At 45.0% G+C, this 23,856-nt stretch overlaps 1 protein-coding gene across 1 annotated transcript; it reads right to left on the bottom strand.

The window, feature by feature from the left end:
- Window positions 1-1,409: 1,409 nt before the first annotated feature.
- On the bottom strand, window positions 1,410-23,103 carry LOC100495225 (class I histocompatibility antigen, F10 alpha chain). The gene is made up of 6 exons (XM_031890829.1): window positions 23,023-23,103; window positions 17,355-17,609; window positions 13,677-13,952; window positions 5,022-5,294; window positions 4,114-4,200; window positions 1,410-2,520 (listed from the first exon to the last, which is right to left on the bottom strand). Exons 1-6 carry the CDS (start codon window positions 23,084-23,086, stop codon window positions 2,330-2,332), a joined length of 1,146 nt encoding a protein of 381 aa, XP_031746689.1. The 5' UTR covers window positions 23,087-23,103; the 3' UTR covers window positions 1,410-2,329.
- Window positions 23,104-23,856: the final 753 nt, after the last annotated feature.

Genomic DNA, 23,856 nt, shown 5'->3' on the forward strand with positions numbered 1-23,856 from the left:
TGACTAATTGAGTAGAAGTGTCTAACCACTCTGTGGGAGCCAGAACTCTTAATGGTTGGTAGGGGTTCAAAAACTTATTTCACTCAATGAAATGCAAATCAGTTGCTATCTTTTATTTAAAGTTATTTTTTCGATTTTCCTTTTGATGTGCTATCTGCCACTGTTAAAATAAACCTACCATTGAAATGATACTGTTCTGAGACTTTTCATTTCTTTGTCATTGGACAAACTTACAAAATCAGTGAGGGGTCAAATAATTGTTTCCTCCACTGTATATATATATATATATATAAAACAACAAGAAAAGGCGGCACTCAAACGTTTTTCCAAAAAGTGCAAAAAGGTATATTCAGTTCATAATAATAAAAACATCTTACATGTAGCCGGCATTTCTGTAGTAATTCAGCGACGTTTCGGGCAAGCCCTGTGCCCTTTATCAAGCTCAAACAGACAAACAGTAGTGCAGGTGTAATTCTCCAATTAAGTAGTCAAATACAGGAAGTGACACGATAGGTGATACCATGGCAACGGTTGTAAACAATCCATTTTATCCACCCACACTCCCTGCATGTGTAACCCTTTGTGCAAACAATTGGAACATAATATATACTGTACATCCATAAAAACAGATATAAATCATAGTCTTTGTTTAACCCTTTTGGCGCCAAAGACAGTAGTTTATGTATCCACCAAACTTCTCTCTGTTTCAATTTGAGTTCCCGGTTCCCTCCATATTTTAGGGGGGACCATAAATTTCAGTTGGTCTGCGTTATGGCCCATATCCAAAAAATGTTTGGAATGTATTTATAAAGCACTAAAAAGAGACGCAGCAATGTACAATCTTACAATGGTCAAAATTACACACAGGCAGGGCACATATTATAATAAATACAGGGAATAAGTATAAATGCACAGGGAATAAGTGCCATCCAGTATGAGACACAGTAGGAAGGAGGTCCCTGACCCGTAGAGCTTACAATCTAAGTGGGTAGGTAACATATAGGGATGTAGCGAACATCGGCAAAAATGCCAAAATTCAATAGGTGAAATTTGATTGGATGTTGGTGGCCTCTCCCACAACAGATGTCACTGTTTCATTCGGGGTGACCCCATGATTATGTTATTCAAGTTTGGGGGCTGTAGCTTCAAAGCTGTAAGTGCGGCAGCAGTTTGAAAATCCTCCCTGTCAAAGTCAATGGGAAAATTGGGGGGTTCGGAGCGGTGCCACAAAAAGACGGGGGGCGGGATCACTTAGAAAAGCACAAGCAACCTGCTCCGCTATAGGGTGAAGATGTGTGGGGAGTTTGAGTGCTGTACCCCTAAAACTGTAGGAGGAGTAGCGTTTAGAATATGGGGGCGCTAAGAATAATAATAATAACAAGAAGCGGAAGAATAAGCCAAAGTTGAAGAACAGTCTGTGGGGGATTTTCAGCCCAATATAATTACTTACAGGTGGGATATTTAAAACACACAGTTCAATTGCTACACAAACCCCCATATGTAATAAAAGGGGGACTTATTAAGCAAATGCTCAGAGGGTTTGAGTCAGTAGAGTTTACAAGCAATTCTGTTGCACTGAGACAGCGGTGTCTGTCACCTTGAGAATTCTTGTTGCTTGGCAGGTGGAGCTGCAGGGGTAACACCTCCCTGTTGGGCATGTAGGACGTGCCTTATTGCCTCTGGTGAACCTCCCTTTAGTTTGGGCTCCAGGACCAGACTCTTTCCAAGTTCTGCTTCTTTCCCATCTGCCCCCTGGCACCTCCAGGATCCACCAGAGAATTGCCCCATCCTCCAGTCAGTTATCTAACTCCAATAAGTAATGCTACAAAAAAAAAGGCTTAGGCCCCTCTGCTCCTCTAACCCAGTGATCCCCAACCAGTGGCTCGGGGGCACCATGTTGCTCACCCCCTCTTTGATGTTGCTCCCAGTGGCCATAATGTCTTTGCTCATTTTTCTTGGAGGCAAGTGGAAACACAGAGCAGGCTAGCAGTCCACATGTGTCTACCAAATAGCCAATCACAGCCCTTATTTGGCATCCCCGAATAACTTGGGTTGCTTGGGTTGCTTGTGTGGTAACACAAGAGTGTGGTAAAAAAAATGTTGGGGATCCCTGCTCTAAACAATATCGATTGCTGAAAAATTCCCCAGCTCTCGGGACACAATGAAGTCTACATGTAAGATAACAAGATGGCTGCCGTAGTGCTCATAATCAGCATTCTCTGGTGAATTCTCCTGCATCTGTAATTGCTTTTGAGCAGCAGAATTTGGTCAGATAAATTTGTTCGCAACTGAAATTATTCAACTTCTTTAAAAAATTAGTGGGACAGCTTCATTGAGGCTTTAAAACTTGCTTGATATAAAAAGGCAAATCCCTCTTTTCAACTTTTCGTAAAATCTCATTAGAGTTTTCTAATCCCTCCGGCGGGCTATCAGTTATCTGCTCTTCCTGCGCCTCTGGGTGGGCATCAGTGTTCAAGCTCTCCCCACCGATACTCACAGGTTCATGGCTGCCTTGAGAGTCTAAAAGAAAACAAAAAACATTATTTATAATGAAAGAAAAAATAGTTACATGGCACAAGCAACTACAGGGAGGAGATATGGGGATTAAGAACCTGGAGATGATGAGGAAAATGTCATCACTGACTGCCCTGCAATGCTGTCTATATACTGTATGCCACTATACTCTCCCATGTTCCTACAGAATATCTCAGCTATAAGCAAACTCAGGGCTGTTCCTGCTCAGTTATGCTTAGTACATAGTTATAATACCTATGCTATTATATTGTTCCCCACAAGATGCATTCAGTGTTGGACTGGCCCCCCAGGATACCAGGAAAACTCCCGGTGGGCCCAGGTGTCAGTGGGCCCTCCTGCTCCTGGCCATTTGGCCTACTTCATGGTCATTCCCTATTTCTAAATAGGAAAAAAGAGGAGAAATAGATGGAAAGCTAGATACTGGCATGTAAGTAAAAATAATAGGAGAATAAAGATTTTGAGTGAGGAAAGGAGGAAAAATATTTTGGAGAGTGGGCCCATAAACTAAGGTTTTCTGGTGGGCCCCCGGGATTCCAGTCCGACACTGGATGCATTTTCAATGCGTTGGCAACAAGTGAAATTAGGAAAACATGTTTGAGTTTAAAGCCTGTTGCTAATTCAGATACATGTGACTTTCCATTGTGCCTAATATCCCTGAGCACACCGGCACTGACAAACTAAGTGGGACTGGAGAATGGATACCAAGCCCCTGTACCCTGCTACTTGCAGCAACCATGTCAGGTAGGAGTGAGAAAGTGATGGGCCACATCCTTGAGAAGCATCAAACTAATGTGGGCTGAGTACTATTTGACACCTTGCCATTAAAAAGAAGGGAACAGATTGACCATAAGGGTTTTATTTTATAGTTATTCTTCTTTGTAGTTACTATATTGTCAAGTCTAGACTAGACTCCCAGTTATACTGCTGAACTGGTGCTGGATAGAGAGGGAGAAGCTCACTGTGGCACTATGGAAGGGAAATGTTCTCTGCCTATTGTTAAACTTAAACCAGTGGTTCTGGATCCATAGATGGCCACAGGGACATTAAGAAGTGATTTGTATGTCTTCACCCAATATTCCTTGAGTGAGAGTCACGGCCTGTGGCTACTGTCTGTTCTAAGTAGGCTCTCGGTGCATATCTTGCATTTAAAAAGGGCTTTTTGGCTCATTTTAGCCCATCTCAACCTCACCAGGTTACTTTTCCGCTGCCTTATCTGGGTAATAACTGTAGATCCTATGAGTTCAGTGAAATTGACACACAGGCTCATTTATATTTGGGCCACAACCCATGACAACCAATCAGTGATGAGCTTTTTTAGACAGCTGCATGTAGAATAACCATTCTTATGATTCTACCTCTTGCCATCATTTACTGGCAAAGTGCCCATCTGCCCAATGTTTATAAATGACCCCTGGTGCCCAAGTTGCTTATGACAGAGTGTGACTTGCCTGCTTAGTCCTTTCACTTTCCAGAGCCCCCAGTGCCCAGAGCCGAGAGTAACAACATGCTGTACCCTTTTCTGGATCATACACCTGTTACATATCTAATATAATGATATTTTGACATTAAAATAAATACCTTTCGTCATTCTCTTTCTGTATATAAATATTCCCAGGATCACACTGGCAGAAATGATGAAATACAAATGCCTTCCATTGTTGGGTACTGTATATTGAATGTTAAAAAAGGAAATGTATAGTAAAAAAAAATGTAAGGATCTGATATTGGTTTGAAGGAAAATCTTTTTCACAGGTAGTAATTTAGTGAGCATCATGGGAAAACAACTGAAGAAAAAAATATTAGGAGAACTAAATTAACCGTTTACATTATTTACAATATAGTATTCTTTCAGTTAAAAATGGATGAATACAATAATTCCTAATATACAGTATAGTAAGAAACAATACAACAAACAGTATATTATAGTATAAATCTTGAACTTATTCTATTTTTCATTTCTCACTGTATGGTTTTGAGGTTTTTTTAAATATTTCTCCTGGTTAAAGCTTCAACTACTGACTGAAGGCTGACTGAGGCCACCTGTCCAATCACAGGGCAGCTCAGCACCACCAGTAATGATGGAGGCATCTCAAGGAAAACCCCTAGCTTAATCTGCCTGCGCGCCACCCACCACTCTGCAACTGTCCTTCTGCCTCTCCATTCCCCACTCTTGGCAACTCCCCTCAGACTCTTTATTGCATGCATCTCTCCCATGGGTGGGCCACCCCAACTGGGCACCCTAGGCAACCTGGCCGGCTACCTTGCCTCTTCCCACCCCACTCTGCTCCTGTGTGCACAATGACATTATTGGAGGGGAACACAATATGTCAAGGCAGCAGGGGGCAAGAGATTTAGGAGTAGGGGAAGGCAGAAGAGGTTTCAGGGTTCTCACTGTGGGCTGTGCTAATAGGCAAAGCAGACACTAACTTGCATTAGAACTGCAAAGGCCTGCTTATAAACACTAAACAAGAGTACAAAAAACTCACCAAAGTTTACAATCATGGGGGTCTCCAAACTGCTGTGATCCACAAGGCAGGAATAGTTACTATTTTTGTCTAGTGTTACCCCCACACTGACTCTGATCTGATAGGTGCCATCAGGGTTTGGCAGGATCTGTGCTGCCTCCTCTGAGTGAATCTCATCTCTCCCATTCTTTATCCACTTCACTTCCACATCTCGGGGGTAGAACCCATACACCCGGCAGTGCAGTTTGGTGCCACTCTCTGACTCTGAGCTGGAAACCTTCACTTTGGGGGGTACTGGCAGGAAGAGTGAGAAATCATTAGCTAGTGAAAGCAAATGCAACAAAAGTAGAAACTCCTTACAATAGAAGTGTAACATGGCTACAAATAAAGATAATTAAATCCGTTGTAAATTATCATGCCTGCATATGAGCATTCCAACCTCTATAGTTCCCCTGTACCCGAGGGCCCAAAGCCAAGTGCAGAGGGTAGAAAACCACCATTTCTTTTACTTTTGATAATAGGCATGTTAACAAAACAGATTGTAAGTTACTCTTTATTTTCCTGGCAAGTTTCATTTTGATAAGAATTTCTATTTATATAGGGCAAAATACAGCCAGGTTAAACATGTTAGCCCTAAATAAGGCAGGCAATAAGGAACCTAGACTCTGGAATGGCAGTGGATGTGATCAACTTACAGTTTGGTAAAGCATTTGATACAGTACCATACAAAAGGTAAAGGAATATTGGAAAATAATATTTGTAATTGGATAGAGAACTGGCTGAAGGATAGATTACACAGAGTGGGGTAAATGGAACATTTTCTAATTGGACCAGTGTGGTTAGTGGGTACCGCAGGGGTCAGTCCTTGGTCCTTTGTTTTTCAACTTGTTTATTAAATGGGTTGTTCACTGTGAAATGAACTTTTGGTATGAAGTAGACTGATATTCAATTTACAATTGGTTGTCATTTTTATGTTTTGTAGTTTTTCAGTTACTTGGGATTTTGTTTAGCAACTCTCTAGTTTGGTATTTCAGCAGCTATCTGGTTGCTAGGGTACTGTTTACCTTAGCAACCAGGTGGTGGTGTAAAAGAGCTGGAAAGATGTAAAAGAGGAAGGAAAATAATCCAAAGAACTATAAAAAAAAAAAAATAATGAAGACCAATTGCTGGGCAGTAAACTGGAAAATTAGGTTTAATGTTGATAAGTGCAAAGTTATGCATTTTGGTAGGAATAATATAAACACGAACTATCTACTGAATGGTAGTGTGTTGGGGCATCCTTAATGGAGAAGGATCTGGGGGGTTTTGTTGATAACAAGTTGCCTAATTCCAGGCAGTGTCATTCTGTGGCTACTAAAGCAAATAAAGTGCTGTCTTGTATAAAAAAGGGCATTGACTCAAGGGATGAGAACATAATTTTGCCCCTTTATAGGTCCCTGGTAAGGCCTCACCTTGAGTATGGGGGGCAGTTTTGGGCTCCAGTCCTTAAGAAGGATATTAATGAGCTGGAGAGAGTGCAGAGACTGCAACTAAACTGGTAAAGGGGATGGAAGGGTTAAACTATGGGGTTAGACTGTCAGGGTTGGGGTTGTTTTCTCTGGAAAAGAGGCGCTTGCGAGGGGACATGATTACTCTGTACAAGTACATTAGAGGGGATTATAGGCAGATGGTGGGTGTTCCTTTTTCCCATAAAAACAATCAGCGCACCAGAGGTCACCCCTATAGATTAGAGGAAAGGAGCTTCCATTTGAAGCAGCTTAGGGGGTTCCTCAGGGTGAGGGCAGTGAGGGGGTTGGGGAATGCCCTGCCGGGGGATGTTGGGTAAAGGGTTCCTCACGGTGAGGGCAGTGAGGTTGGGGAATGCCCTGCCGGGGGATGTTGGGTAGGGGGTTCCTCACGGTGAGGGCAGTGAGGTTGGGGAATGCCCTGCCGGGGAATGTTGGGTAGGGGGTTCCTCACGGTGAGGGCAGTGAGGGGGTTGGGCAATGCCCTGCCGGGGGATATTGGGTAGGGGGTTCCTCACGGTGAGGGAAGTGAGGGGGTTGGGGAATGCCCTGCCGGGGGATGTTGGGTAGGGGGTTCCTCACGGTGAGGGCAGTGAGGGGGTTGGGGAATGCCCTGCCGGGGGATGTTGGGAAGGGGGTTCCTCACGGTGAGGGCAGTGAGGGGGTTGGGGAATGCCCTGCCGGGGGATGTTGGGTAGGGGGTTCCTCACGGTGAGGGCAGTGGGGTTGGGGAATGCCCTGCCGGGGGATGTTGGGAAGGGGGTTCCTCACGGTGAGGGCAGTGAGGTTGGGGAATGCCCTGCCGGGGGATGTTGGGTAGGGGGTTCCTCACGGTGAGGGCAGTGAGGGGGTTGGGGAGTGCCCTGCCGGGGGATGTTGGGTAGGGGGTTCCTCACGGTGAGGGCAGTGAGGGGGTTGGGGAATGCCCTGCCGGGGGATGTTGGGTAGGGGGTTCCTCACGGTGAGGGCAGTGAGGGGGTTGGGGAATGCCCTGCCGGGGGATGTTGGGTAGGGGGTTCCTCACGGTGAGGGCAGTGAGGTTGGGGAATGCCCTGCCGGGGGATGTTGGGTAGGGGGTTCCTCACGGTGAGGGCAGTGAGGTTGGGGAATGCCCTGCCGGGGGATGTTGGGTAGGGGGTTCCTCACGGTGAGGGCAGTGGGGTTGGGGAATGCCCTGCCGGGGGATGTTGGGTAGGGGGTTCCTCAGGGTGAGGGCAGTGAGGGGGTTGGGGAATGCCCTGCCGGGGGATGTTGGGTAGGGGGTTCCTCATGGTGAGGGCAGTGAGGTTGGGGAATGCCCTGCCGGGGGATGTTGGGTAGGGGGTTCCTCACGGTGAGGGCAGTGAGGGGGTTCGGGAATGCCCTGCCGGGGGATGTTGGGTAGGGGGTTCCTCACGGTGAGGGCAGTGAGGGGGTTGGGGAATGCCCTGCCGGGGGATGTTGGGTAGGGGGTTCCTCACGGTGAGGGCAGTGAGGGGGTTGGGGAATGCCCTGCCGGGGGATGTTGGGTAGGGGGTTCCTCACGGTGAGGGCAGTGAGGGGGTTGGGGAATGCCCTGCCGGGGGATGTTGGGTAGGGGGTTCCTCACGGTGAGGGCAGTGAGGGGGTTGGGGAATGCCCTGCCGGGGGATGATGGGTAGGGGGTTCCTCAGGGTGAGGGCACTGAGGTTGGGAAATGGGGAAATAGCAGATTCTGTTAATGCCTATAAGAGGGGCCTGGATGAGTTCTTGAACAAGCGGAATATCCAAGGCTATTGTGATACTAATATCTACAGTTAGTATTAATGTTGGTAAATATAGTTAGGTCAGTGTGGGTCTGTATGTGAGTGGATAGATAGGTCAGTGTGGGTCTGTATGTGAGTGGATAGATAGGTTAGTATGGGTCTGTATGTGAGTGGATAGATAGGTCAGTATGGGTCTGTATGTGAGTGTATAGATAGGTCAGTATGGGTCTGTATGTGAGTGGATAGATAGGTCAGTATGGGTCTGTATGTGAGTGGATAGATAGGTCAGTGTGGGTCTGTATGTGAGTGGATAGGTCAGAATGGGTCTGTATGTGAGTGGATAGATAGGTTAGTATGGGTCTGTATGTGAGTAGATAGGTCAGAATGGGTCTGTATGTGAGTTGATAGATAGGTCAGTGTGGGTCTGTATGTGAGTGGATAGGTCAGTATGGGTCTGTATGTGAGTGGATAGGTCAGTGTGGGTCTGTATGTGAGTGGATAGATAGGTCAGTATGGGTCTGTATGTGAGTGGATAGATAGGTCAGTGTGGGTCTGTATGTGAGTGGATAGATAGGTCAGTGTGGGTCTGTATGTGAGTGGATAGGTCAGTATGGGTCTGTATGTGAGTGGATAGATAGGTCAGTGTGGGTCTGTATATGAGTGGATAGATAGGTCAGTGTGGGTCTGTATGTGAGTGGATAGATAGGTCAGTATGGGTCTGTATCTGAGTGGATAGATAGGTCAGTGTGGGTCTCTATGTGAGTGGATAGATAGGTCAGTGTGGGTCTTTATGTGAGTGGATAGATAGGTCAGTGTGGGTCTGTATGTGAGTGGATAGATAGGTCAGTATGGGTCTGTATGTGAGTGGATAGATAGGTCAGTGTGGGTCTGTATGTGAGTGGATAGATAGGTCAGTGTGGGTCTGTATGTGAGTGGATAGATAGGTCAGTGTGGGTCTGTATGTGAGTGGATAGGTCAGTATGGGTCTGTATGTGAGTGGATAGATAGGTCAGTATGGGTCTGTATGTGAGTGGATAGATAGGTCAGTATGGGTCTGTATGTGAGTGGATAGATAGGTCATTATGGGTCTGTATGTGAGTGGATAGGTCAGTATGGGTCTGTATGTGAGTGTATAGATAGGTCAGTGTGGGTCTGTATGTGAGTGGATAGATAGGTCAGTGTGGGTCTGTATGTGAGTGGATAGATAGGTCAGTGTGGGTCTGTATGTGAGTGTATAGATAGGTCAGTATGGGTCTGTATGTGAGTGGATAGATAGGTCAGTATGAGTCTGTATGTGAGTGGATAGATAGGTCAGTGTGGGTCTGTATGTGAGTGGATAGATAGGTCAGTGTGGGTCTGTATGTGAGTGGATAGATAGGTCAGTGTGGGTCTGTATGTGAGTGTATAGATAGGTCAGTATGGGTCTGTATGTGAGTGTATAGATAGGTCAGTATGGGTCTGTATGTGAGTGTATAGATAGGTCAGTATGGGTCTGTATGTGAGTGTATAGATAGGTCAGTGTGGGTCTGTATATGAGGGGATAGGTCAGTGTGGGTCTGTATGTGAGTGGATAGATAGGTCAGTATGGGTCTGTATGTGAGTGGATAGATAGGTCAGTATGGGTCTGTATGTGAGTGGATAGGTCAGTGTGGGTCTGTATGTGAGTGGATAGATAGGTCAGTATGGGTCTGTATGTGAGTGGATAGATAGGTCAGTATGGATCTGTATGTGAGTGGATAGTTCAGTATGGGTCTGTATGTGAGTGGATAGATAGGTCAGTGTGGGTCTGTATGTGAGTGGATAGATAGGTCAGTATGGGTCTGTATGTGAGTGGATAGATAGGTCAGTGTGGGTCTGTATGTGAGTGTATAGATAGGTCAGTATGGGTCTGTATGTGAGTGTATAGATAGGTCAGTATGGGTCTGTATGTGAGTGGATAGGTCAGTATGGTCTGTATGTGAGTGTATAGATAGGTCAGTATGGGTCTGTATGTGAGTGGATAGGTCAGTGTGGGTCTGTATGTGAGTGGATAGATAGGTCAGTATGGGTCTGTATGTGAGTGGATAGGTCAGTATGGGTCTGTATGTGAGTGGATAGGTCAGTGTGGGTCTGTATGTGAGTGGATAGATAGGTCAGTATGGGTCTGTATGTGAGTGTATAGATAGGTCAGTGTGGGTCTGTATGTGAGTGTATAGATAGGTCAGTGTGGGTCTGTATGTGAGTGGATAGATAGGTCAGTATGGGTCTGTATGTGAGTGGATAGATAGGTCAGTGTGGGTCTGTATGTGAGTGGATAGATAGGTCAGTGTGGGTCTGTATGTGAGTGGATAGATAGGTCAGTATGGGTCTGTATGTGAGTGGATAGGTCAGTATGGGTCTGTATGTGAGTGGATAGATAGGTCAGTATGGGTCTGTATGTGAGTGGATAGATAGGTCAGTATGGGTCTGTATGTGAGTGGATAGATAGGTCAGTATGGGTCTGTATGTGAGTGGATAGATAGGTCAGTGTGGGTCTGTATGTGAGTGGATAGATAGGTCAGTATGGGTCTGTATGTGAGTGGATAGATAGGTCAGTGTGGGTCTGTATGTGAGTGGATAGATAGGTCAGTGTGGGTCTGTATGTGAGTGGATAGGTCAGTGTGGGTCTGTATGTGAGTGGATAGATAGGTCAGTATGGGTCTGTATGTGAGTGGATAGGTCAGTATGGGTCTGTATGTGAGTGGATAGATAGGTCAGTATGGGTCTGTATGTGAGTGTATAGATAGGTCAGTATGGGTCTGTATGTGAGTGGATAGGTCAGTATGGGTCTGTATGTGAGTGGATAGGTCAGTGTGGGTCTGTATGTGAGTGTACAGATAGGTCAGTATGGGTCTGTATGTGAGTGGATAGGTCAGTGTGGGTCTGTATGTGAGTGGATAGGTCAGTGTGGGTCTGTATGTGAGTGGATAGATAGGTCAGTGTGGGTCTGTATGTGAGTGTATAGATAGGTCAGTGTGGGTCTGTATGTGAGTGGATAGATAGGTCAGTGTGGGTCTGTATGTGAGTGGATAGGTCAGTATGGGTCTGTATGTGAGTGGATAGGTCAGTGTGGGTCTGTATGTGAGTGGATAGATAGGTCAGTATGGGTCTGTATGTGAGTGGATAGGTCAGTATGGGTCTGTATGTGAGTGGATAGGTCAGTATGGGTCTGTATGTGAGTGGATAGGTCAGTATGGGTCTGTATGTGAGTGTATAGATAGGTCAGTATGGGTCTGTATGTGAGTGTATAGATAGGTCAGTGTGGGTCTGTATGTGAGTGGATAGATAGGTCAGTGTGGGTCTGTATGTGAGTGGATAGATAGGTCAGTATGGGTCTGTATGTGAGTGGATAGGTCAGTGTGGGTCTGTATGTGAGTGGATAGATGGGTCAGTGTGGGTCTGTATGTGAGTGGATAGATAGGTCAGTATGGGTCTGTATGTGAGTGGATAGGTCAGTGTGGGTCTGTATGTGAGTGGAGAGAGAGGTCGGTAAGAGCACCGGGGTTTATATGGAAGGGTTAAATTTTATGGACTTTAGTCTTTTTTGAACTCAACGTAGCTATGTAAAGGCCCCAGTTAGGACCACAATATGAAATAAAGGATCAAAAATAAAAATGGTTTGCAGTAAATCTGCTGAAGCTTTTTTTTCTCCTAATTTTTAGATTTTTGCAGATGAAATAAAGGATGCCACAAACATACTTGAGGATGGGGGGAGCTGCTGTGAGTGTCCTGGGGCGAGTCTGTTTTAGTCACTGTTTAATTGAATTGTATTCCCTTGACAAAGACCCCAGTGAGGGCCAAATCATCGATACGGAATAAAGGATACCTGTTTGTCCCCAGAGTGCAGCAGCAACTTTTTGGCTTTAATAAATAACCTGTTTGGAACAGTATATAATTTTTAATTTTGCTTAAAAAAAAGGCCTTACCATCTTCAAAGGCTTCTGGACATTCTTTACATTGTTAGCACCTCCCTGGGGAAGCCTGTTAGTTAGTTAGAATAGGATTGCTTTGCGACAGTAGAATGTACAGAGGGCAGAGGAGAATATTCTTCATAACATCTAGTCTGTAGCTCATCCATTTTGTTTTTTAGAGACTGATGGGGAAAGCGAGTCCTTCCCTCTTTGTCTTAATCCTTTTCTTCTCTTCTTGATCACTGATGTGAATTCATCATATTCGCTATTGAGCATGCTCTCTCTCTTTATCTCTTACGATTAATCCTATTGGATACTAGGCATGCCCATCCCTTCCTTGCTCATAGGCATACCATTAATCCTATTGGATACTAGGCATGCCCATCCCTTCCTTGCTCATATGCACACCATTAATCCTATTGGATACTAGTCATACCCATCCCTTCCTTGCTCATACGTATACCATTAATCCTATTGGATACTAGGTATGCCCATCCCTTCCTTGCTCATATGCACACCATTAATCCTATTGGATACTAGTCATGCCCATCCCTTCCTTGCTCATAGGCATACCATTAATCCTATTGGATACTAGGCATGCCCATCCCTTCCTTGCTCATATGCACACCATTAATCCTATTGGATACTAGTCATGCCCATCCCTTCCTTGCTCATATGCACACCATTAATCCTATTGGATACTAGGCATGCCCATCCCCTCCTTGCTCATATGCATACCATTAATCCTATTGGATACTAGGCATGCCCATCCCCTCCTTGCTCATAGGCATACCATTAATCCTATTGGATACTAGGCATGCCCATCCCTTCCTTGCTCATATGCACACCATTAATCCTATTGGATACTAGTCATGCCCATCCCTTCCTTGCTCATATGTATACCATTAATCCTATTGGATACTAGGCATGCCCATCCCTTCCTTGCTCATATGTATACCATTAATCCTATTGGATACTAGGCATGCCCATCCCTTCCTTGCTCATAGGCATACCATTAATCCTATTGGATACTAGGCATGCCCATCCCTTCCTTGCTCATATGCATACCATTAATCCTATTGGATACTAGGCATGCCCATCCCTTCCTTGCTCATAGGCATACCATTAATCCTATTGGATACTAGGTATGCCCATCCCTTCCTTGCTCATAGGCATACCATTAATCCTATTGGATACTAGGCATGCCCATCCCTTCCTTGCTCATATGCATACCATTAATCCTATTGGATACTAGGCATGCCCATCCCTTCCTTGCTCATAGGCATACCATTAATCCTATTGGATACTAGGCATGCCCATCCCTTCCTTGCTCATAGGCATACCATTAATACTATTAATACTGCCAAGAAGTGAGGAAACTACACATGTATAGCAGCACTAGACTCCAGCAATACCTTTTTTCCTCCTCCTTTTTTAGTTCCCTTTGGAACTGTGCTACATATATTAAAGTAGTGAAACAAATTAATTAAAGGTGTAATGCTATTTAAACATTCTTACTTTTCTTCTCCAAGTCAGTGGATATATAAGGGAGATACAGCTTTATATGCTCAATGCAGTCATTCTCCATGTATATCTTAGTATCAGTGGGATCATAACGTATATTCCATAGGTACGATAACATCGCAGCCTCCTGTGTTACAGGCACATACACCACTCTCTCCTTATCGAAACTGAAAAACTCCTTTCCATCAAAGGCAATCTCCTCATATCCACCAATGGTGCCATCTTCATACAGCTCACAGGCAAGCCTCCTCTGGTAGATATTACCATTACCTGCAATACAACCGTACACACTCAGCTTTCGGTGCCAAGAAGACAAGATGCCACCAACCCCTTTCCCCTCACTGCTTGCCAACAACCCCACCTGTTTGCTCCTCAGTGCAGTTCTGGATGTGCAGCCCAGAGTTAGAGAAGGGAGCAGAGGTATGAGCCGTGGGTTCCTGCACACCCATTGGTTGTAAGCTCTAGGCACATGACCTTTTTTACCTTCCCCTAGTTCCATTCCTGGTTACATGTTTGGACAATAGCATGAAAGTGGGTGTCCACTTGTAAGGATTGAAACCAATTAAAGTGTGCTACACGGTGGACAAAACGGCTTAATGTAGCCCCAGGTGCACGCTGAACCCTCTGCCCGGGTAAAACTGTATCAATGATGAAAAAGCAGCAGCACTCCGGTAATGTTGAAAAAAGTGACTTTTACTTAAGTGCACAAGGCAACGTTTTGGGCATCAACCCAGCCCTTTATCAAGCCTCATACTACAAATACAATCAAGTGTTATATACCCACAGGAAGAGGAGTGTTTTTGTTCAATTTTTAATCTTTGAAATGTTTTTCTTTTTAGGACAGTAAGCTTTAAAGATGTGGAAGCTCCTGATCCCTAACAATTGAGGGGTGATTTGCCCCCTGAGTGTGGCATTGGAGCCAGAAGAATTTGTTGTTGATGAAATACATTGAAGTAAGATACTTATTGTTATAACACAGAACTACTCCCCTATGTTAGAAGTATTGCCCAGGTCGGGCCCAGCTTTCCCCACCCCCAGTTTATATTGCATCTCTGGTTCCTGGAATTTCCCTCCAAAGCAAGCTGTGCACGTGAGCTGAACAAAAGACTCCACCCTAGCGCCTCTGTGCACGTGAGAGGGGACTGAGCACAGGTTTCGGATAACTGAGCCAATCAGAATGGACTCTGTCCCTTCCCCCCTCCAGCATTCTTCTGAAGGGGGAATTCTAAAATACACTGCCCCAGGGATAAAAGATTCAGATTCTTTCCTGCACTGGACTAGAGCTTTGGTTCCGACCAACTGTGGGAACCTTATCTTATCTAAGAGGAGTGTACCCTGGGTGGGACCAGGCCCGGATTTGTGGAAAGGCCCCAAAGGCCCGGGCCTAGGGCAGCAGAAACCTGGGGGCAGCATGCCGCCCCGCCGCACCAAAATTGTAAAAGTTTTGTCCCCATACGGAGCAATGGGGACTTCTCCCCACTGCTCCGTATGCATGTTTGGCCTACAGCGCATGCGCACTGTTCGCGCATGCGCGCGTAAACCCCGCCTCCCCTTGTTCACACACGCATGCCCACTGCGGGGGGGGGGCGTGCGAGCGGGGGCGGCCTCTGGGCGGCCAATTGGTAAATCCGGCCCTGGGTGGGACACCCCTATCGGCTAACCATGAGTTAAAGTAACTATTTGGGGTTACCCTTTGCAGCTGTGTGTATCAGCCTATTCCTGTGTGGACTTATATTCCTGTGTGGACTTATATTCCTGTGTGGACTTATATTCCTGTGTGGTATATAACACTTGATTGTATTTGTATGATTAGGCTTAATAAAGGGCTGGGTTGATGCCCAAAATGTTGCCTTGTGCACTTGAGTAAAAGTCACTTTTATTTCAACATAACCGGAGTGCTGCTGCTTTTTCATCATTGACACTTGTAAGGATTGGGCTCTCTTTACTTTCTGTGCATCATTGAGTTGTCACAAGTGAGAGTAGGAGATCGTAGGGGAATTAAACTAAATCAAATTTTTATAAGCAGGAATATTTGCAAAACAGCTAAAAATTCACAAAATGTGGCTACCACACGACTTTTATGCGTGTGACTATTTTGATGGGGCTGTGGGTTGTTTGCGACGAGCGCAACTTTTTCAACGTGACCACGACTGTTAGGATACTCACCGTGTTCGCCGCGTTGTCCGCCGTCGGCATGGTTTTCGTCGCTCAGTGCGTGTCGCGACCTGAACGTCGCGTCGCATTGTGCGTATTCTCGCGTCTCGTCCTGGTGCGCGCGCGATTATGCGCGCGGATCCATTGAGATGGATCGCGTACATGCGCGGCGACTTTTCGCGAGCACGTACGGTGAAATTACGCGCACGTATAGCGTTACGCGGCGTGCGTCTTGACGCACGTCAGGTGCATTGCGTGCGTCTTGACGCCTTCCCCCCTGGGCTATTTAAGGCTGGTTACAATGCCTATCAGTGCCTGGGTATCACGGTCCACTCCTAAGATACCTAGCCTGTTCCTGTTCCTGATACCTCGGTTTGACCCTGTTCTGCTTTTGACCTTCCGACTACTCTCTGTTCCTGATTTTGGCCTGTTTACCGTTTAAGAACCTCTGCTGCCTGACTCGACCTGGATCTGCCTGACCAAGCCTTCGTCTCATCCTTGTGTACCTCGTTTCCGGCCTCACCGGCTACTCGTCACTCCCTCAGCTCCCTGTACCATCCTCAGGTGAGCTTTGGGCTGTGTGGGGCGCTCGTGGGTCTCTCTCTCTACACGCCTGATCCTACCTGGTAAGCCTGATACGCGACTGACTTTTTGTTGTGGCAAATTTTTGCATCAGTTTCGAAAAAATATTTATAAAGTTACTCTTCGCTATCCCTCTCTTAGCAACCCATTTCTCTTCATTTTCTTTAACAAAGAAAGAGTCAGATTTTGATTTTGACATTTAGGTCTAATACATCATAAGAAGTGGAGTCCCTTGCCTAGAGCTCACTCTTTCAAGATAACCAGCTCCAGCTCAAATAATGTCTCTCTACATGGAGGATTAGTGTTGGAGTCAGTTATTTAAAAAAAATGAGCTCAAATACATCTTCTAGGCAAAAGGGAGCACCCCACAAATTCTATATTAAACATAAATGTCAATCAAGATCTGACCCCGACTCCTGCATGAAGAGAGATTGTTGAGAGACAGATGTTGAGAGTGAAGAGTAACTTGATTATTTCAGAAATGGTACAGAATTTTCATCTGATTGTATTTATACTGCTTCTTATGTGCAGTGTGCAATTTTCTCCATATTTTTTACTCACAATGCAGCATTTCTCCACATATTTTTTTACATTCAAATTCCTGCATCTGATGCATCTGTCTGATAAAATTGCAGCCAGTGAGTTAGGATATTCTTACACTTTAATGCGAATCGGACACAGTTGCACTAAATCTTTTCAGTGTTTGGATTTTACTATTTCTGGTGCTCCACGTCAAAGTGACAACTATGGGATTCATAAGACCCAAATGTGCTTCAGCTGTTGACACAGGACACTAGGGTCTCCTGGAGATACTGTCACCTTTGGAGGTGGCAGTAGATTCACTGTTTCCTTGAATCAAAATGTGCCAAGAGGGGCCAAGCGAATACAGTGGCGCAGAGCACAACTATGTGGAAATGCAAGGTATTTTACACTTACCTTTTGTATTTAAATATCCCTTTAGAAAATTCAGCCTGTGTCTTTGCCTCATTTCATGTTCCTGAGCATACTGAGTTTGCCTTTCTATGTGCTCAGAAAGTGCCCTCAGGGACGGATATAAAGCCTCGGCATGGCGTATGTCACTGTTGTACTTCCCATACTGCACGCCATCTACATACATGCTAACTAAATACCGAGGGACCCCAGGGGTCGGTGCTGATACAATAGTGACATCATAGTGTAGAGTGTGACTTCCTATGGAAACAAAAATAGGCTTGGTTTACAGTTTATAATGATACCATACAAAGAGAAACAATATTTAACTGAAACAGGAGTGTAAGAGCTGTAAAACAAAGGCAAATATTTATTTTGATTGTTTTGTAACAATAACATTGACGAATATCATGTAATCGTACACATAAAAAAGGAAAACAAAATAAAGAAGAATGTATAGATCAATGATGTACTATTCATGGAGTAACAGTGTATCCCACAAAAGATGTGCAATCTAAGATCTGTTGTATTATGACTTAATAAAGGTTAGAACTATACAAATGTCCATTGGGGCCTCTCCAGTTATAGGGGCCTCTCGATGCAAATGGGCTGTACCTAGAGTTAGAGGGAAGGGTCTCCTATTTGTGTATCTGCCAGACATGTGTTCCATGTTCCCAAACTTATCTGGACATCCTTATGCTGTGTAGGTCAGCTTTTGACTGGGAAAGGTAGCTGGCAGCTAGTCGGTGAAGCAGACACCACAGTCCTATGAATGAGTTGCAGTTTTCACGGAACAGGTCATGATATATATTGTGGGAAGACCTCTATGCAATTGGTTGACCATGGCCTGGTTATTTGGGTCTGGGTTGAGCCACCTCCAGGCATGCATACTCCTTTGCTGGCATAAAAGTCCATCAGGAATTTTGGAAGGGCAAGACCCCATTTTTCTACTGGAGCTTGTATCAACTGCATATTGATCCTCAGCCTCTCCCAGATCACACAGTCTCTAAGGCATGCATCAAACTCTTTAATTCATTGCCTGTTAAGGAAGCACCGGTGAGTTATGAAAACATAACAGACAGGGACCGTTAAGGGCCTTCCTAGCATGAGTACTATTGTGTGGAAGGGTAAAACCACCTTCACAAATCCATTTCTGGCTCTAAACCAGTCCCGATGGGCTGCTAATTCTCCCCAAGTATTCTCAGCCTGTCAGCTGCAGGGTTGAGGACAGTTCTAAAGTCTCCCATTAAAATGGGGGGGAGGAAGTGGTGGAGGTAGTAAACACTTGCTAATATAAAAATGTGGGCAGCAATAGAGACCGTGTGGTACTCTAGAGTGCCAACCTGTTTCTCTAATGTTCCAATGATGGCAATTATCACATCCTGCATAATCGGTGTTGGAGTTCCTTGTGGAGTAGGGCACTCAGCAAAAGAGTTTGTTGATCACTTAGATGGAAAGGGCTGAAGGCAGTACAATCCTGAGCAGTGAGCATATTTTGAGGGAAATGTGGGAAAGAAGTTATTTCATCTTACCTGTTTATATCCATTCCTTATGGTTCCACTGAACCAAGCAACATGCTGAAACCGAAGTTGGTACACCCAAAATACCCAATACAGAAGGGACATAAAAAGTATTGTGGTCTATGCTGTCCAGTGTAGTGAGGAGTGCATGTATCTATATATCAGCTCTGATTCCCCAGTCCTGTGTTCAGGCCCAGTTTGCTCTCCCTATATCTTAAGAACCTCATTTGGGAAAGCAGCGCATGAGTGAATCCTTCCCAAGTGAAATGAATAGGGAGTTTAACAAGAGGAGCAATTAGGGAGCAACGGCAGAAGACCGTCTAGCCTCAGTCCATGTGAATCGGGACCCAGTTTCCTGGATATACCTGCATAATGTCATTGCTCTTATTAGTTTTATCTTTCATGTTTGTGCTTCCAAAGGTAACGTCTTCCTTTAGCCCCCCAGCTGCCTGTCCCTACTCCATAGCAATATCTTCCTCTCTGCTCCATTCTACACACTGCTGCTCTTATAATCTATATAACTAATACCCCGCAAAAGCTTAAAAAATTCAAATCACTCTCCCACCTCCTCTCCCTCTCCTTACTGCTCCTACTTGCCGCACGCGATATCTCTCCTAATCCTGGTCCCTGCCATATACCTATCTGCTATATACCTATCTGCTGTATACCTATCTGCTATCACCCACGCAATGCTTCTCTTCTGGTAAAACCCTCACATACTACTAACCTGTCTAATCTTATCCAAATTCCCACTCTCTCCTGTTCTTACCTCCCCTTCCCTTATGCCCTTCTCAATACCCGCTCTGAAACTAACAAAGCCAATTAATTCATGATCTGTTTTGCTCCAAGTCTTTTCACCTGTTTGCCATAACAGAGACCTGGCTCTCTCAGAATGATAATGCTATTGAGGCAGCTCTCTCCTATGGCGGCCTTTCCCTCTCTCACACTCCCCGCATTACTGGCCGTGGGGGAGGGGTAGGGGTTCTGCTCTCCCCTCATTGCCGGGTTAAACTAATCCCTATACCCCCTACTTTCAGGTTTCTTTCTTTTGAGGTGCATGCAGTTCAGCTGTTCCACCCTCTCTCTGTGCGGGGGGGGGGGGGGCAGTTGTTTACAGACCTCCTTCTTCAAAATCCTTGGCTACGTTTCTCTCTGACTTTGAATCCTGGCTCTCTTTTTTTCTATGCTCTGACACCCCTGCAATCATTTTGGGAGATTTCAATTGCCATATAGATGACCCCTCTCAGCCCTGGCCCTCTCGATTTCTCCATCTAACCTCCTCCTTTGATCTCCGGCAGTGGGACTAATACAGCTACCCATAAGGATAGTCATTTCCTACATCTGGTGTTTTCCAAAAATCTAGATCTATCTACATTTAACAGTGAGCCTTTTCCTCTTTCAGATCATCATCTTATCTCTTTTTCTATCTCGCACGTGTCTCCTTCTACTAACTCTCAGCCTAAAACCCTGATTAGCAACACTCGAATGGTTGATATAACTTCTCTCTCTAACTCTCTTAGCTCTAGCCTCTCCTCCTTCTGTGCTTCCTCTGATCCTGAGTTACTGGTAAATAGCTACAACTCTGTTTTATCATCCGCAATAAACACCCATGCTCCCCATCGTGCCCACAACCCCCGTCCCTGGCTTAACCCTCGGACATTATTTCTGCTCCTGTGCACAATCTGCTGAGCGCATTTGGAGAAAATCTCGTGCGAAAGCAGATTTCCTCCACTATAAATTTCTTATGGTGTGCCTCAATACTGCCCTATCCCAGGCCAAGCAAGTATACTATAATACACTTATAAATAATAATAAATCAAACCCACGGCAATTATTCTCCATATTTAATGCACTACTCCATCCTTCACCTAATGAATCAATCGTATCTGAACACAAACCCCCAGGACTTTGCTGATTTCTTTTGTCAATTCTATTCTCTCTTGCATGGCTGCCAGAATCCTTCTGCTAACATTCAAAGCCCCTCACTCCTCTGCTCCTCACTACATTCCCTCACTGGTCTCCCTACTCCTCACTACATTCCCTCACTGGTCTCCCTGCTCCTCACTACATTCCCTCAGTCCTCTGCTCCTCACTACATTCCCTCACTCCTCTGCTCCTCACTACATTCCCTCACTGGTCACCCTACTCCTCACTACATTCCCTCACTGGTCTCCCTGCTCCTCACTACATTCCCTCACTGGTCTCCCTACTCCTCACTACATTCCCTCACTGGTCTCCCTGCTCCTCACTACATTCCCTCACTGGTCTCCCTACTCCTCACTACATTCCCTCACTGGTCTCCCTGCTCCTCACTACATTCCCTCACTCCTCTGCTCCTCACTACATTCCCTCACTCCTCTGCTCCTCACTACATTCCCTCACTGGTCTCCCTGCTCCTCACTACATTCCCTCACTGGTCTCCTGCTCCTCACTACATTCCCTCACTGGTCTCCCTGCTCCTCACTACATTCCCTCACTGGTCTTACTGCTCCTCACTACATTCCCTCACTGGTCTCCCTGCTCCTCACTACATTCCCTCACTGGTCTCCCTTCCCCTCACTATATTCCCTCACTGGTCTCCCTGCTCCTCACTACATTCCCTCACTGGTCTCCTCTGCTCCTCACTACATTCCCTCACTGGTCTCCCTGCTCCTCACTACATTCCCTCACTGGTCTCCCTGCTCCTCACTACATTCCCTCACTGGTCTCCCTGCACGTTCCTGGTCATCTCCTCTGCTCCTCTCAGAGCCTCCGTCTCTTTACCCCATCCACACCCACTGCACTCTCTCATCTTAACCCTTTCTATCTCGCTGCCCTTTCCTCTGGAACTCTATACCTGAATCCCTCCGTAGGGAACACTCACCCACTCTCATTAAGATAAAACTCAGACTGTACCTTCTGGGGCACTAAAACATTATTTTGCCCAGTCCTGCACTTTAGGGCAAATGCCCATACCTGGTGCCTCTTACCTTCCAGTTTGTGCCTGTATGTTACCCAACCACTCAGATTGTAAGCTCTACGGGGAATTCCTACTGTGTCTCATACCACATGGCACTTACTCCCTGTGTATTTATATATATGTATTGTATTTATTATAACACTTGTCCTCCCTGTGTGTAATTGTGTATATTGTAAGATTGTACAGCACTGCGTACCCTTGTGGCGCTTTATAAATAAAGTTATACATACATACATACAATGGTTAAAATTTACTGTGAATCCATGCCTGCCAAAAAATTGCACCAATTATATGCAATAGGGTAAAAGATAATATCTTGTATTAATGGATTAAGGGAAGTGAAATTTGGAAAATATTCATGTTCTGAAAAGTTGGTTGGTAAAAAAACCTTGTACATGTCTGGGTTTCTAAACTCCTTTTTTTTAATCTATTAATGCTGTTAATAAACAAGAGGGGTGGTACTGAAATAAGAAAAAGGGGGAAGGGGCTAATGCAGATATATATCCAAAAAATGCAATGTCACATTGCGCCACATCAAGATAAACTTTTGCAGTTCTTAGGAGAGGTGTATGGTTTGTCTTTCTATGGGTTAAGGAAAAGTTAATATATATATATATATATATAGGGTTAATTTCTGAAACAAAGTGTAGAAAGTCTAGGTTCCTAAACTCCTTAGGCATGATGGTGGCTGTGTTTGTGTCCAAAGCCTGTACTGTAGATAAGGGCCACTATCAGACCAAGTGTCTGTGTTACAGACGATTTAGTACCACATAGCCCATTACCCCCTCCACTAACTACATCTGTGAGGGCCCCAACTGTGAGCAGGGTACAAATGTACTTCTTGCCAGACCCTGGGGTATTTGGGAGCTTTCTGTTAATGATACATTTTCTACTTAGTAACAATTGTAACCTTAAGAAAACTAAAAATTCTCAACAGAATATTTTCACCGGGGGGGGGGGGGGGGGGCGGGTATTTGTCTTTACATGTAGTTGTGTGTATATTTGTGTCTGATTATGTAAAAAAAAGCATAAAAGTAAATAATTATTCCAGCTACTAGCAAGCAAGTCATGGATATTCTTTTGTTATTGTGTCTACTTGTAGGTATAACTATGTATTAACATGATATTAATCAGCTTCTTAGTTATTATCATTATCTTCTTAGTTATTATCCTTGATAATATTATTATTACTCACCAGAATACACAACAGAAGTCCCCAGGCTAAAGATCAGAAACACCAGAGGGAGGATACCAGCCATGTTCCCGTCATATTCACACAATGGAATATTAGTTTCATTTTTGTGAGTCAAACTTTTCCACTGATTGGTCAGGGTTACGTGATCTCTCCAATGGGAAAGCAGGAGCCTTCTCAGGCACAGTTGCTGGGCAGAAAAGGGAAAGTATATTTATATTAACAGGGGCCCTAATGACATAACAGAAGAGAAAACATATTTGGCTTGTTTCCCCTGTGCAGGAAGGGATGTATATTGTAAAAAAAAAAAAATTGTGCAATCTACAAGATTTTCATACTGTGTTCTCAGTCTTGCACTTAGGGTCATATTGACTAGTGCACATTTTCTACTGCTTTATTTACTTACAAATGTAACTACACAGTTACAAGCTCAATGTGCTGATATTTAGCCGCTGTAAATTCTCTGCAAAAAATCACCAGTGTATCTTTGCCTTAACTGTAGTTAAGAATGAAAGGCAAAAGTCCCTGCCAACTTACACTGTTAGTTCTCTGGACGATCATAAACGGGGCAAAAACCTTTCTGACTTTGATCCTTCTGTGCATGATTTTGGAAGTCTCCCATAGGGCTCAATGGCACTCTGCAGCTCCAACCCGGCCCAAGGAAAGTCTCCCATAGGGCTCAATGGCACTCTGCAGCTCCAACCCGGCCCAAGGAAAGTCTCCCATAGGGCTCAATGGCACTCTGCAGCTCCAACCCGACCCAAGGAAAGTCTCCCATAGGGCTCAATGGCACTCTGCAGCTCCAACCCGGCCCAAGGAAAGTCTCCCATAGGGCTC

The sequence above is a fragment of the Xenopus tropicalis genome, chromosome 8 (genome assembly GCF_000004195.4).
Source record: "Xenopus tropicalis strain Nigerian chromosome 8, UCB_Xtro_10.0, whole genome shotgun sequence".
Classification (NCBI taxonomy): domain Eukaryota; kingdom Metazoa; phylum Chordata; class Amphibia; order Anura; family Pipidae; genus Xenopus; species Xenopus tropicalis.